This window comes from Chamaea fasciata, unplaced genomic scaffold (genome assembly GCF_029207755.1).
Source record: "Chamaea fasciata isolate MVZ Bird 193981 ecotype frontalis unplaced genomic scaffold, bChaFas1.0.hap1 SCAF_2, whole genome shotgun sequence".
Taxonomy (NCBI): Eukaryota; Metazoa; Chordata; class Aves; order Passeriformes; family Sylviidae; genus Chamaea; species Chamaea fasciata.
Window position 1 is genome coordinate 66,518,956 of NW_027094087.1, and position 13,181 is coordinate 66,532,136.

The window sequence follows — 13,181 nt, forward strand, 5'->3', positions numbered from 1 at the left end:
TTGTTGTTGCTGAACAGTTCTTACACAGAGACAAGGCCTTTTCTGCTTCTCACACAACCCCACCAGTGAGGAGGCTGGGGGGCGCATGAGTAGTTAGGAGGGGACAGTAGGGACAGCTGATCCCAACTGACCCAAGGGATATCCAACACCATATGACATCATGTTCAGTATATAAAGTAGGGGGGAAAGGGGGGGAGCAGTTTGAGTGATGGTGTTTATCTTCCCAAGTAACCATTACACAGGATGAGGACCAGCCTCCCTGGGGATGAACACCTGCCTGTCCTTGGCAAGTGGGGAATGAATTCCTTGGTTTGCTTTGCTTGCCCATGCAGCTTCTACTTTACCTGTTGAACTGTCTCTATCTCCACCCGAGTTTTCTCCCCCTTGTCCCACAGAAGGGGGGCTGAGTGAGCAGCTGTGTGGTACTTGGTTGTCAGGTGGGGTTAAATAACAGCACCTCATACACTAAAGGGCCAAGAGCAGATCAGTGTGAGCATGAACACTGCTGTACCATAAAAGTAAAAGTAAAGGAAGTATTTGGCCAAAATTTCACAGTGACAAGCAAATCCAGTCATGAGCTGGCTGAGCCTTAGGAAGGAAGCACTGCAACAGCACGCCATGCAAGCTGAGGTCAAGGCACTCAGGTCAGGTACTGACCCACAACAATCCAGCTTCCTAATGAAGGAAATGCCTGGCAAGTTATCAGCCCAAGCAATGGGTATGTAACTGTACTAAAAATCTGTCTGGGAAAGGAGGTCTACCATGATCAAACACAGAATCTTGGACAGGATAGAGGCTGTTCAGTTTTGTTTCCTCCCCCCACAGTGCCCAGCCATTGGCAGAGGTTCTTCAGAGATTTGGCATTTTTTTTTCTCTGCAGGTAGATCAAATGACTCAAGACATGTTTTTGTGTTATTCTAGTACCCACGAGGTCTTAACAGAACCACCCTGCATGCCTCTGCAAAGGAGTGGAAATTACCCTCTCATTATACCTACAGCCAAGAAGGTAATAAAACATTCAAATAAGGCAAACAGGAAAAAAAAGAAAAAAAATTCTTCCCCCAGTTTATCACCACTCTACCTTTGTTTTTAATTCATACAAGGCAACGTATCTTCAGGTGTTCAAACACAGTGCACAGGCTTAAAAAGGGGGAGGTAAAAAATAAAGGGGGTGGGCTCACAATGAACAAGAAGGTCACATACCTTCCAAATGTGATTAAAGAAGAGAGTACAATTTTATGGAAGCAGAAAGAGAGATATGCTTTTACTTGGCCAAAGTGTACAGAAGCTAAATATTAAAAAAACTAGGGCATAGATACACTCCAGCCATTTGTGCACTCCTCCTGTGGAGCTTTCTACAAAACAGCTTTCTGCAAGTGGGCTGGTGTGTTTGAAATTTATAGGGAAAAAAAAAAGTCATGTGATGAAGACAGTCATGGCTAGGACATTCCTTCATTATTCCCTCCCCTGAATTTGTTAACTGTGCAAGACCCCACCCCCCTTCCTTCCTCCTGTCCTGTTCTAGGCGAATGTTGAAAAAAATAAAATGTTTATTTGTCTCCTAAATACGGTTAAGGAAAGAAAATCACTTGAATGCAATTGCCTGCAAAATTTCATTTATTTCATATGTCCTCTCTGTCTTTTCCTGGTTCAATACAACATTTTGTCTAGCTTTAAGTAATTGATACAAAGAGTCCTTGCAGCCTGCAGTTACCCATCACCTCCTTGGTACCCCATCACAGAGAAAGACTGCGTATGTCTGAACTTCATCCTAATTTAGTAAGGAAAGAAATTTAGTCATTGTCTAGTCCTGAACTTTACTCATTGCTGTATTTACATGCAGTAGGCTTAAAACAAAACACAGACCAGCTTTGTCTTTACTACCTACATGTTTAATGACTGTCTGTGGACTTACAAAAATATTCATGTTATACAATTTCTATTAATCAACAACTAGAATTAGGAACACACAAGGACTCCTGATTCTCTTTGAAAAGATCTCGTTTCTGCACATACAGACAAACAAATCACCAGCTTGTTTGGACATATTAGTATTGCTACCCTTAAAACCGTTAAGTTTTCTGTTTGGTTTCCTTTTAATAAAATACTTAATTATTCCATTACTCAGTGGAGAAATTCCTGTTGATATTTATCAGGACACATTTCAAAAGTTTGAGTACATAGCCAACTTTAAATCATAACTCCTCTGAAAAATTCTCAAGACAGTAAATTAGCACAGTATTCATGTCCAAGCATCTTCCAGCCAGAATTACAACATGCTGGAGTTCAGGGACATTTAAAAAAAATATTCATCAATACTTCTAGAATATATGACTTGACAAAAATAAAAGCCTTTAGAAATGCTGACAACTTTCTCCTCTTGCTGACAGAACAAGCAAAAATGCTAACTGGGAGTTTCCTTGTTACCTTCAAGCATCTACTGAATTGTTAAGACATGATTAATTAAATCTTTTCCATGCAGTTCCAATGCAGGCACAAGTATTTCCAGCTCTCTGAAGAATTTATGTGCATCAGAACACATAAGTTATTTGTAAGGCTCCAGCTTTACTAAAAAAAAAGACACCCTTATTTTTTTTCTGGAACTCTTGCATTGATATAAAACAATTCATTCACTAGGCCAAAGCATGACAGTGTTTTCCAGTTATAGCAGCCTTACACTCCCAACTTCTGCAAATTAAAAAAACAACAACAAAAAAAATCAGCTGCTCACATCACTTTTCCATACATTTGTTTGTTCTGTGTTCAGCCCTGAGCCCTTGCAGGCAGACAAGGGAAGAGGCAAATGGGAAGTGTGTTCCTAAAAGCATTTTGTGACACTACCCCAGGAGGGTCCCCAGAAAAGATCAATCTGCTCTCCCAAGCCACAAAGCAAACACCTCAGACTTCAACTAGCACAAAGAAAGTGTTATTCAGATCCATGGTCATGGTCAAAAACTTTTGTCAAAGCTAACACTGCTTCACTTATTTAGGCTTCTAATGTATTCAAAGTACTGTTTTTATGCATCATGCATAACGCCTAAAATAGGGGCATTCCTGAAAGGATTGTAGCATATGCAGCACACACAATGTGCTGCAGTTTATTTTCACAGCAAAAAAAGGCAGGCATAACCTGCATCAATGACTTTCAGCCAGCTCTTAAAAATGTTAAAGAACAGATTTGAGTTCAAAAGGTAGAGCAGATGTTCACCTGAAATCATTTGAGGATCTGTACTAGTGAAGCTGGTACTCAGTCTCTACCCACGTGAAGTTGAAGCAGAAACTTCAATCCGCTTATCGGTGTGAATTATCTTTCTTCAGATTTACTTGTTCTACTACACCACCAGCACATCTGGAGATGCAACAGTACTGCTTTTATTACATACCACAGTATTTGCAGTGTGTTTTATGGAAAATTCAAGGGAAAAAAAAATAAAGAGGAGAGCATGCAAGCACATTGGATTTATCACTCCCCTTTAGAAATGCCCCCATTCTTCAACATCAAAGTCAAAATTTTGCTGGTTAGGACACCTTCTTAGGGCAAGCATGCAGAACACAGTGCAGTGGCTGCCTGTTACAGTGCAACATACAAAGCAATCTTTTAGTGTGGTCCTTTCTCTGATGTGCTTGGCTACCTCGCCAGCCTGAATTTTCAAGTTTCCTCTTGACTTTTCTAGTTCAGAGGTTGAAGTGGGGTAACTACATCCATATTTTAATTTAATTAGAAAGAAGACTTCTGACCAAAACATCAAGCAGAATGCTACAGATTAACAGTGGATGAAATGAAAAAGCAGAAACCCATTAAAATACTTTTGAATTAATTTGCTTGTCTACCTTTATGTAAAATTAGCTTCTGGGCTTCTTCTGAGAGAATTTTGCATCTCTGGAAACACCTAATGCATTAATTCAGTCTTTATAAGCCTGAAAATGAGTGGGAAATATATATTTGAAATAAATGAGCTATAAGGACAAGTACATTCTCCAGTTATTGAAAGACTGGAAGCCAGATTTGCAATTAGCTGCAACCAATTACCTGACAATGCTATTCTTCAAGTGTAGCTGTATGCCTGTTATACATAACTTCATATTCTCCTTATATGCAAATACTACTGTTGAGTCCAAGCCCATCCTAATTTTACAGACAAAAATATTAACATGGGATTTACACTTCTCTCAGTATCTTCCCAGTAAACAATTTCAGGTGTCTTTCTGAGTTTAGTGTGTAGTTTCTTACTCCTGAGTATTAGGAAGTCTACAGAGATGCTTCTCCATACATATCCTGATCTTTTGTCAACCAGGATAAGCACAGCTGGACACGTCTGCACAAACACTGCAGAGTTGACTTCAAGTAATCAAAAGCGAAGAAATCTTCACAGCAATGCAAGGGTGATGCTGACCAGTTCCTGTCAAGAGGACAAGGATACATACCTTGCTGAACAATGGCACTTTATTCCCTGTGCAGGAAAGTTTACTTGATCTTCCTCCAACGTGTCACTGGAAATAAAAGTTCCCTTTAAACTGTTTCAAGAACAGATGCCATTTCCTTGAACTGTCTGAAGAAGTTCTAAAAAGCAAGAATTGAGACAGATTTCAGTTGCTTGAAGAAAAGCTCAAACTGCAGTTCAAACTAGCATGTTTAGACAAAAAATGCCGTCCATATTTCTCACTTCCAATGTACAGCTTGAACTGAAAGTTTCTGCTTTTCTTTCTGTGAGTTGGTTGGGATTTGAACACAGTAACTATGAAATCTACAAAAGTGATGCCTTAATAGCATGGGCTTGCCTATTAATAGGAAAAGATGCTACAAAAGAAAAATAAAAAGTAGCTCTTGTGCAATAAGAAATAAAAAAACCCTTTCTCACATGAATGTTTCTACTGCCAGCTGAAATAATCCAGACTTCTCAAATGTAACATTCATTTCCTAAAGTAGCTGAAAAACAAATTTTTAAATAGGCTTCAACCAGAATAAATACATTTCACAACACCCAAGGATTCAGAATATCCTTCTCAAATTTCTGCCAAATTCCAAGGATCTATTTAAGTTTGTATGATATTCTAGGTGATGTACTGACCCTTTAAACAGGAATGACAATACAAGGGTCATGCTTATGCAAAATTAAAATTACATAAATTCATAGATGGAAACATAGCAATTAAGAGTCAGTGGTGATAAAGCTCCATTCCTGATCATTAGCAATTGTCAGGCTTAAGCCAAGTTTTAGATTTTGAGGCTGGGGAGCAGTTCTGTAGATCAAAACATTCTATGAATTTTTAATACGACAGAACGATAGCTGGCAAGCTCTGAAAGATTTTATGTCTGTGGTTGTTAGTTTATTTGTAAGAGAAATTATCAATTACTGTTAAATTAAACTAATTAAATTTTCAGCTAAGTGATGTAGAACTAAATACTATGAAGTAAGTATTTAGCTTCTCTGTTTTAAATAGTTATTTAATGCTTCACGTTTGCATGACTGTATGTGTAAACAAGCAGCACAAACATATGCATCAGGGTAAACAGCTGACCCTCACAACAATGGCACTGTTGTTTTTAGGAGACTGAACACTCAAGTAACTCTCACGACAGACCTTGAACTGTGGGATGGTCATTTCAAAAGATTTGTCTGTTATTTGTCCTGAAGGGTCTGCCACTGTGAGTGTCACTGTGACATAGGGGTACTTCAGAGACCTGCAGGTGTCAGAGCTCATGGCAACTCCCAGCTTCCACTTCATATCTACAAACTGCAAAGACGAAAATCATTGGAAATAGTGTCAAAGAGAGAGATCTACACCCCCCACCCCCCACTGCTATTCACTTGAAGGGACAGTTCACAGAATACAGAGTATCTAGAGATCTTATCCGAAAGGAAAACAAACAAACATTCAGGTATAATAGTGAATACAAATCATCTGCCCTTCCCTTTAATGGTGAGTGAATAAGTAAGTAATTTAATAAGCTATTTCACTTCATCTGTTTTCCTTATTCAAGTAAAATCAACAGTCAAGTACACTCTTCTTAAAATTCTAGTAAGAGGAGCTTAAGCCACAGAGTTCACCAAACTTGTGTATCATGCATGGGATTTTTTGTCAATTTTTTTTTCTTCAGAAGTTTCTAAATCAAAACCAAAGTTTCTAAGTCTAAACCAAATAATTTATAATAGCAGTAACAGAGAAAAATTATGGCCTTTCATAACTGCATTTTACATAAATCAACGTACGTATCAGATACGTACAAGGGATTTCAGATAAGCAAGTCATAACTTTTAGCCCTTTGTGAAGAAGGGTCTTTAGAAGTTTATATCAAGTCTCAGAAAGATTCTCCCTTCCTAATTCCATACTCATTTAAACTGCTGTCAGAAAAAAAAATCCTAAAATGTAACCAGATTGCTACTTTTTCAAGTAAAAAGGGAATGCTGGAAATTGACAGAAAGTATATTTAAAAACAATGTTTAAATTTAAATTTACACTTAAAACAGATTTACATAATGAGCCAATACAACGGTCTGCCAGACTGACTGCCATTCATCTTACCTAAGAGTACAAACATGAATTTTTAAAAATATACAAAATGTGACTTTATCATCCAAACAATAATGTAAGAAACCTGTTCAGGATGTAGACAACTTCTGTTGTATATGCTGCTTTATCTGGGTAGGTATTTGGCAACGTGTAAATGTGCACACAGGTAGGAAAGCTTTCAGCAGCCTGCCTGACAACACAATACAACACACACACACAGACACTGAGATTTCTGAAAGGTTCATCATTAGCTCAGCTGCACTTTGTCCTTTAGTTACCTGTCCCACTGTGGCCATATCTCCTGCATCTTCTGCCACAGCAATGGCTTTGCCCTGCTCGTTCCACACGTGACGAATGACTTGGAGCGCATGTTTAGGCAGTGTGCTGATGCCACTGCCCAGGGTGGTGACCAGCTCTTCTGTAGAGAGGTTGTTTCTGGCTGCTGTGCTGTAACAGATACATCCAGAGATCACTGCATCCATTTCATTCTCCACCAGTTTAATACAATTCCTCATTTCACCCCAAAGGGACAGCTTTTATTTCTACTTTAGGTGTACTTTAAAACAATTCAGCAGCCCGTGATTACTTTTTTCCCAGACTGTTACTGATCTTTTGTACCCATGTATGAAAAACAACATGACCTTAATATGCAGGTGCCCAGACATCCAACATACAAACCAAAAATAACCACAGCCTTCAAGTGCTGTAGCAACTGGAAGAAGGCACAAGTCAGTGTGTGCACAGAGCATTAAACACTCAGGAGGTGGAACTGAAGCGCCACCAAAAGTAAGCAAGGACTTCTAGGTCATGGTATAATGGGTACTAACAGGAATCAAATGATGCCATAAACCCTTCAACTGAAAAAGCAGCAAGTCTGAAGGAAAATTGCCACTTGATTTTCTCTACAAACACCAGCAAACAAAAAAATCCTACTCTATGTCTGTTCACGCAGGTTCACTCCTTAAAGAGGCATTAATACAGGAGATAGTGAGTTGGTCCTCCAAGTAGCATGGCTGAGAGATAGTGAGTTGGTCCTCCAAGTAGCATGGCTGAATATAACTTCAGGCATTCTACTTTATACATGGAAAAGCAGTACTTTAAATTTCTTGAATTGCATTGATGTTACATAAAATGCTTAGATACTAGGAATTAAGAGAACAAGCAAGATCTTGAAAATTTTATCTTTCTAAAAATAGAAAAATTTGCCAACTAAAAATACTACCTAAAAACTCAACTCATGGCAGAATGCAATATTATAAGCTCTGTATCCTTCAAAAAGGCACCAATGCTGATTTCTGATCTCCAAGAAACAGTAAGTTTTTAAAACATGCTTTTTCCATGCAAAGGCCCAGCTGACTTAGCTTTAAAAGTGAGCTTAACTTCCTCTTGCCACTAGTTCTAGAGCTAGCAGACAGCATCTTGGAACAATTTACTCCTCATATTTTTTAATTACAAAAAGTGATACTATATATTAAGTAACTACACTTATTAATGGCACAAACTAAGCCCAAGTGTTCTTTTCTGAGTACTGAGACTAACAAACTTTTGCCCTTCATCCAAATCAGTTCATTTTATACCCACATTTGATATAACTTTTCAATACCACCATCAAGTTGTGATGGAAGGAAAAAAAGACATGGTGTAAAGTAAATTATTTTGTGCTTACCTAAATAGAAATGAAAGAGTGTTAGCTATTTTTGCCAGGTCACCAATATTAATGTCAGCCCCCGATGTCTGAATTCTCTAAAAACAGAATGTTCATACAATTACAAAGAATCAGTTACACATTCGTAAAAGCATCTTTGTATATACACACAGACAAGAAACCCCACACCAAGGTGGGAATTCTATCATTAAGAGCAGATACAGCTACTATTCTTGCTTACAAGGGCTGGTGTGACAACGTACCTGACACAATTCAGCTGTATTTATACCTGGGATCTTATGGTTCAGATGTTGAATTATTTGTTCACACTGTCAAAACAAAAAAAAAGTTTGAAGACACTGTTTATACAAAAATGGACAAAAGGAGTGAAGAGTGCGTTGTAAAGCATCAAATAATTGAAATTACTGATTTTAAAATTCTATCAAATCCAAAGAAAGAAAATGAATCACATCAAGACTTTAGTTTCTACCTCGTTATTGCTAATTACCACACCAGTTTCATATTAACTGCTCAAGCGCACACTACAGTAAACAAGCCAAATGTTTTTTAGACAAGTTACCTTGATATATCATTTAAATTACAGGCAAAAATAGATTTTTAGAAATCTGTGATGAAAACATAAATTTTAATCTAACCCACTGCACTTAGCAGGACTGATCTGTTTTATGAGTCAAATCAAGCTACCACATACCGAAGGCTCCCTCTGTATCACAGAAAACCCGAAAGAGCTTAAATAAAAAGGTATCCTGGAGTGTCAGAAGCCCTTCCCCATCCCATTTATGGCCCTACTTACCAGCTCTGCTAAAAAGTCTTGAGGTATTAAACGAATCTTATCTGCTGCACCACCACCATCTGAAAAACAGCAGCGATCAGAAGCTAATACCTAAATAAAGTGTTACAGCAATAAATCTAATCTTTCTTGAAAAACGCCTAGGCCATCATGCGCGCATCTACCTTCACTTAGCGCAAGTAATTTTAACCCACAGGTACCCAGAGAGAGCCCCGGCTGCCCGAGCCCCCCGCTCCCTCACCCCGGGACTCCCCGCCCTCACCCAGCGATTCCAGTGCCCGCGCCAGCGCGCCCGCCGACCCGCCAGCCATGGCGCCGCGCGCCCGCCGAGCCCCGCCTTCCGCCGCGCGGCGCTCGCCGCGCTGATTGGCTCCGAGCGCGCCCAGAGCGAGGCAGCGGCGCCGCGCTGATTGGCTGCGGCGCGGGGAGCACGCGCTGCTCCCGCCCTCACGGAGCGGGCTGCGGGACGGGCCTCGGGAAGGTGGGGAAGTGCGGAACCGCCCCGGAGGGAGGGAATCACGCTCGCTTGGCGCAACAAGTGCTGTGCTGAGATTGGTTTGCTGACAGGGTGTTCTTGGTGCTCGTTGCCAAAGGCGCAGGTACTCAAATCATAGAACCATAGAATGTTAAGGGGTTGGAAGTGGCCCTAGAGATGATCCAGCCCCAATCCCCTGCCATGGGCAGGGGCACCTCCCACTAGACCAGGTTGTCCCATCCAACCTGATCTCGAACACTTCACGGATGGGACATCCACAGCCTCTCTGGGCAACGCATTCCAGTGCCTCACCACCTTCGCAGTAAAGAATTTCTTCCTAATATCTAACCTAAATTTCCCCACTTTCAGTTTGTACCCACCCATTCCCCCTCGCCCTCTCACTACATTTCCTGACAGAGTCCCTCTCCCGCTTCCATGTAGGTCCCCTTCAGACACTGGAAGGTTGCCGTGAGGTTTCCACACGACGTTTTGTTCTCCGGGCTATACAGCTCCAGCTTCCTCAGCCTGCCTTCTCAGGGCAGCGGATGCCTGTTCTGTGTGCCTGCTCCACATGGGGTAACTTGGTACTTACTGACTGTACCTTGTACAGGTGGACTGTGGAATCAGCCCAAACGCCTTCAAATAAACTGTGCTGTTTGGGAGCGACTTGTGTAGGTAAACTGCGTCTTCAGCTTTATGGGGAAAGAGCCACATTCTGTAAAACTACAAACAGAGCTGTGTTCAATAAGCATTTCACACTGATATTAAGTTTGGACTGTGGCTGGAGCACTAAGGCAACACTGACCCTTCAGCAGCTTCAGCTGTAAAAATAATACTTCTACACTTCTCTAGTATCAGTTTTACATTTGCTTTTAACCTTTTTAATATATATAGAGAGAATCATGTTAAAATCTCAGTAGATCTATTCTAAGGCTGTGACAGTAGTAAAACAACTCATCCCCACAGTAGTGCTGACTAAATCTATGTATTTTCAGTAAGTGTTAATGAAAGAATTGATGCCTATGTAACTTAGATCAAAGTTACAAGGGGCTTATATAGCTTGAGTTCTTATATATCAATATAACCTAAATCATGAATTCTTATATATCAGTATAATCTGATATATCTATATAATCTGATACCAATATAACCTAAATAATGACTTTTTATACAATATAATAGCTAGTATATGGTTAACTAGTAGCTTAATGCTGAATAGACCAAAAAAGAAGAAAACGCTCACCAGGTGGATAGCTGTAGAGATAGTTTAGTACAGTACTAATGAAAAATTGGCAAGTGCAAAGCCAATTAGCCAGAAAACAAAGAATTTAGGACAAGACCTTTAGGTTAAGACCAGACAGACCAAGGAACACTGTAACTGCACATGCTCCAAAGACAAAGTTGAAAAACTCAGCTGTGAAGAAGGCCTTGGAAGCCTTCATCAAAGACCCCTGATGACCCCTGAATTGGAGAGGCACAAGACATTTAGTGCAAAAGACATTTATGACCTGTCTGATCTTGGCCTCTCCCTTCTAAAGTATCTAATTAAGTGTGTAAATAATTTTGAGTACTCTATGTTTTTACAACCTCATGGTTGTCAAAATACTGGCAATGCATGCATTACTGAGATCTGTCTCTGATGCTGAGGACTTAACAATCTCTTTGTTCTTAACTTACCTAACTCTAATACATACTTTGTTATCTAGAGAACTTCACATATAATTTTATATTACAATTTCATTAACTCTCAGTAGGACCCTTAGCACTATGACCAATATTCATTATGGTACTTTTCTTTCTTACTCTCTATCTCCTACATGTGGAGATGGGAGGTAAAGTTTAATATCTTGGTGGTTAGTGTCGTGGGTTTTGTAAAGAACATGTTATTCTATTCCATCTGGGTGGAGCAGAATTGCTTATCTTTGCCCAAATGGGTCAGTTTCACTTATCAGATGGTGGAGTGCTACTTATCTCTCTTCATTATTTCACTACTCCCATGGCGATATCTTCTGCTAATGGACCATTAAGAGCTCACCAATGACATGACACATTACATCGTACTATTGTAAGATGCTCCACACAGGGAGGGGGAGCCAAACCATCTTAACCTAGATAAAAAGGAGCCACAGTCCCACTAGGAATCCAGTTTTTCCACCAGATCCCTGGAGGAAGACCGGACCCATCTCACCATTACTGCACCCTTTTTCTTCAACGGGACCATCTCTACTCCAACAGAACCACATCTGCCACTCCAGGAGGGCTTACTTTGGACTGCTTCCAACACCCTGACCAACAGGGTGTCAGGTTGTATTTCTGACTCTGTCAGGGTTTTCTAGGATTTCTTGTTTGTTTGTTTGTTTGTTTGCTTATTCTTCTGTACTACAACATCTGTATTTTTACATCCCTAGTAAAGAACTGCTATACCTATTCCCAAAATCTTTGCCTGACAGCCTTTTAATTGCAAATTTATAATAATTTGGAAAAGGGGGGAGTGGCTTACATTTCAAGGGAGACTCCAACCCTCCCTGGCAGATACCTATCTATCTAAACCAAGACAGTTAGGTAATTACAAAATCATCTGCTGAATTTTTAAAACATTTTGGGTTTATTTTCATCAGCATATAAATATGCCTTTTTCTTTTTTTTTCATTTGGAATAGAAGGTGGTGAAATATGAATGGATTCTGACTTGTCTGCCTATTCGCAGAGTTAACTGTGCATCTTTAGAAAAGTCTACCTTTGGGAAGTGTTTTCTATGAAATTTTTCATGGCAGAGAATGCAGATGCAGGCTAAGATGGTGATCTGACATTACAGACCCAACTTTTAGCTAGAGAAAGACCAAGAACTCCATATGAGGAGACACTGTATAGAAATTAGAAGAAAAATGTCATGAGCTACAAGTAGATTGGATAGAGATGCTACAGTATAGTTGATAGGCCAAAGCAGTGTACTAGTTTGAAATCAAACCAGTGGGAGATCGTCAGTCAGAATTATAATTTTATAGGGAAAAATTAAAATAAATAAATAAATAAATAAATAAATAAATAAATAAATAAATAAATGCAGTAGTACAAGAACACTGACAAAGACAGAATACAACCTGACACCTTATGGTGGTAGCAGTTCAAGCAGAGTGGTTCTGTTGAAGCGGTGATCCTGTAGAAATAATGGGTCTGAAGATCCAGCAGTAGCTCTTGTCCTCTGGGAGTCCAGTAGGTAGGCACTGCTCTGGTGTTCAGAGTGTGAGCTTATATCCAGGCTGGAATGCTTGGTTCCTCCCTCTGGGCGGAGCATCTCACAATGGGATGGTGAGTCATGTGATGAGGCCTGATGGACCCATTAACAGGAGATAGTCCAGGAGGGGGTTATCTATGAGTCATGTGGCAAAGGTGCTGATGGGCCTGTTAACAGAAGACAATCCAGAGTGGAGGAGGCAGGGAGCAGTGCCTCACCTGGTTTCAACAGTTCATGAAGATGGTGATAGAATATACTTCAACCCAGGACAAGCAGAAGCTTCAGGCATAGGCATGCAGCATTACCATAGTCCTGCTAAGTGATTACAGGGGGTGAAATAAGAGCATCATTAGGAAATTTACTTCATTACACTTAAGATTTACAGAAAAGGACATAATTTGCATCAAAACCCTCTCAAGAACAACAGCAAGTCCTTCAAAAAGCTCTTCCGGTACACAGGAGAAAGCATATCTGTTAACTGGGTTCCTCCAGTGCCTGGCCCT

The 13,181-nt window shown here is 40.0% G+C and overlaps 1 protein-coding gene across 2 annotated transcripts; it reads right to left on the bottom strand.

Annotated features, from left to right (window-relative positions):
- Nucleotides 1–1,540: 1,540 nt before the first annotated feature.
- On the bottom strand, nt 1,541–9,301 carry COMMD6 (COMM domain containing 6). 2 transcript variants are annotated; one of them, XR_010719418.1, is made up of 8 exons: nt 9,232–9,301; nt 8,973–9,031; nt 8,422–8,487; nt 8,180–8,256; nt 6,792–6,960; nt 5,584–5,736; nt 4,426–4,561; nt 1,541–1,771 (listed from the first exon to the last, which is right to left on the bottom strand). XR_010719418.1 is itself a non-coding variant. In XM_066176296.1 (7 exons), the coding sequence occupies exons 1-7, from the start codon at nt 9,278–9,280 to the stop codon at nt 4,511–4,513; spliced, it is 624 nt and encodes a 207-aa protein (XP_066032393.1). In that variant the 5' UTR covers nt 9,281–9,301; the 3' UTR covers nt 2,911–4,510. The 2 variants fall into 2 exon arrangements, 1 of the variants encoding a protein (XP_066032393.1); XM_066176296.1 differs by lacking the exon at nt 1,541–1,771 and having other exon boundaries at nt 2,911–4,561.
- Nucleotides 9,302–13,181: the final 3,880 nt, after the last annotated feature.

What these genes read in the sequence shown, in the direction of transcription:
- COMMD6 (XM_066176296.1), bottom strand. Translation starts at nt 9,280, where the DNA reads ATGGCTGGCGGGTCGGCGGGCGCGCTGGCGCGGGCACTGGAATCGCTG. An exon ending in GCGGGCACTGGAATCGCTGG is followed by an intron (nt 9,032 to 9,231) that starts GTGAGGGCGGGG and finishes GCTGTTTTTCAG; the next exon opens with ATGGTGGTGGTGCAGCAGAT. An exon ending in TGACCATCCCACAGTTCAAG is followed by an intron (nt 4,562 to 5,583) that starts GTCTGTCGTGAG and finishes CTTGCTTTTTAG; the next exon opens with AACTTCTTCAGACAGTTCAA.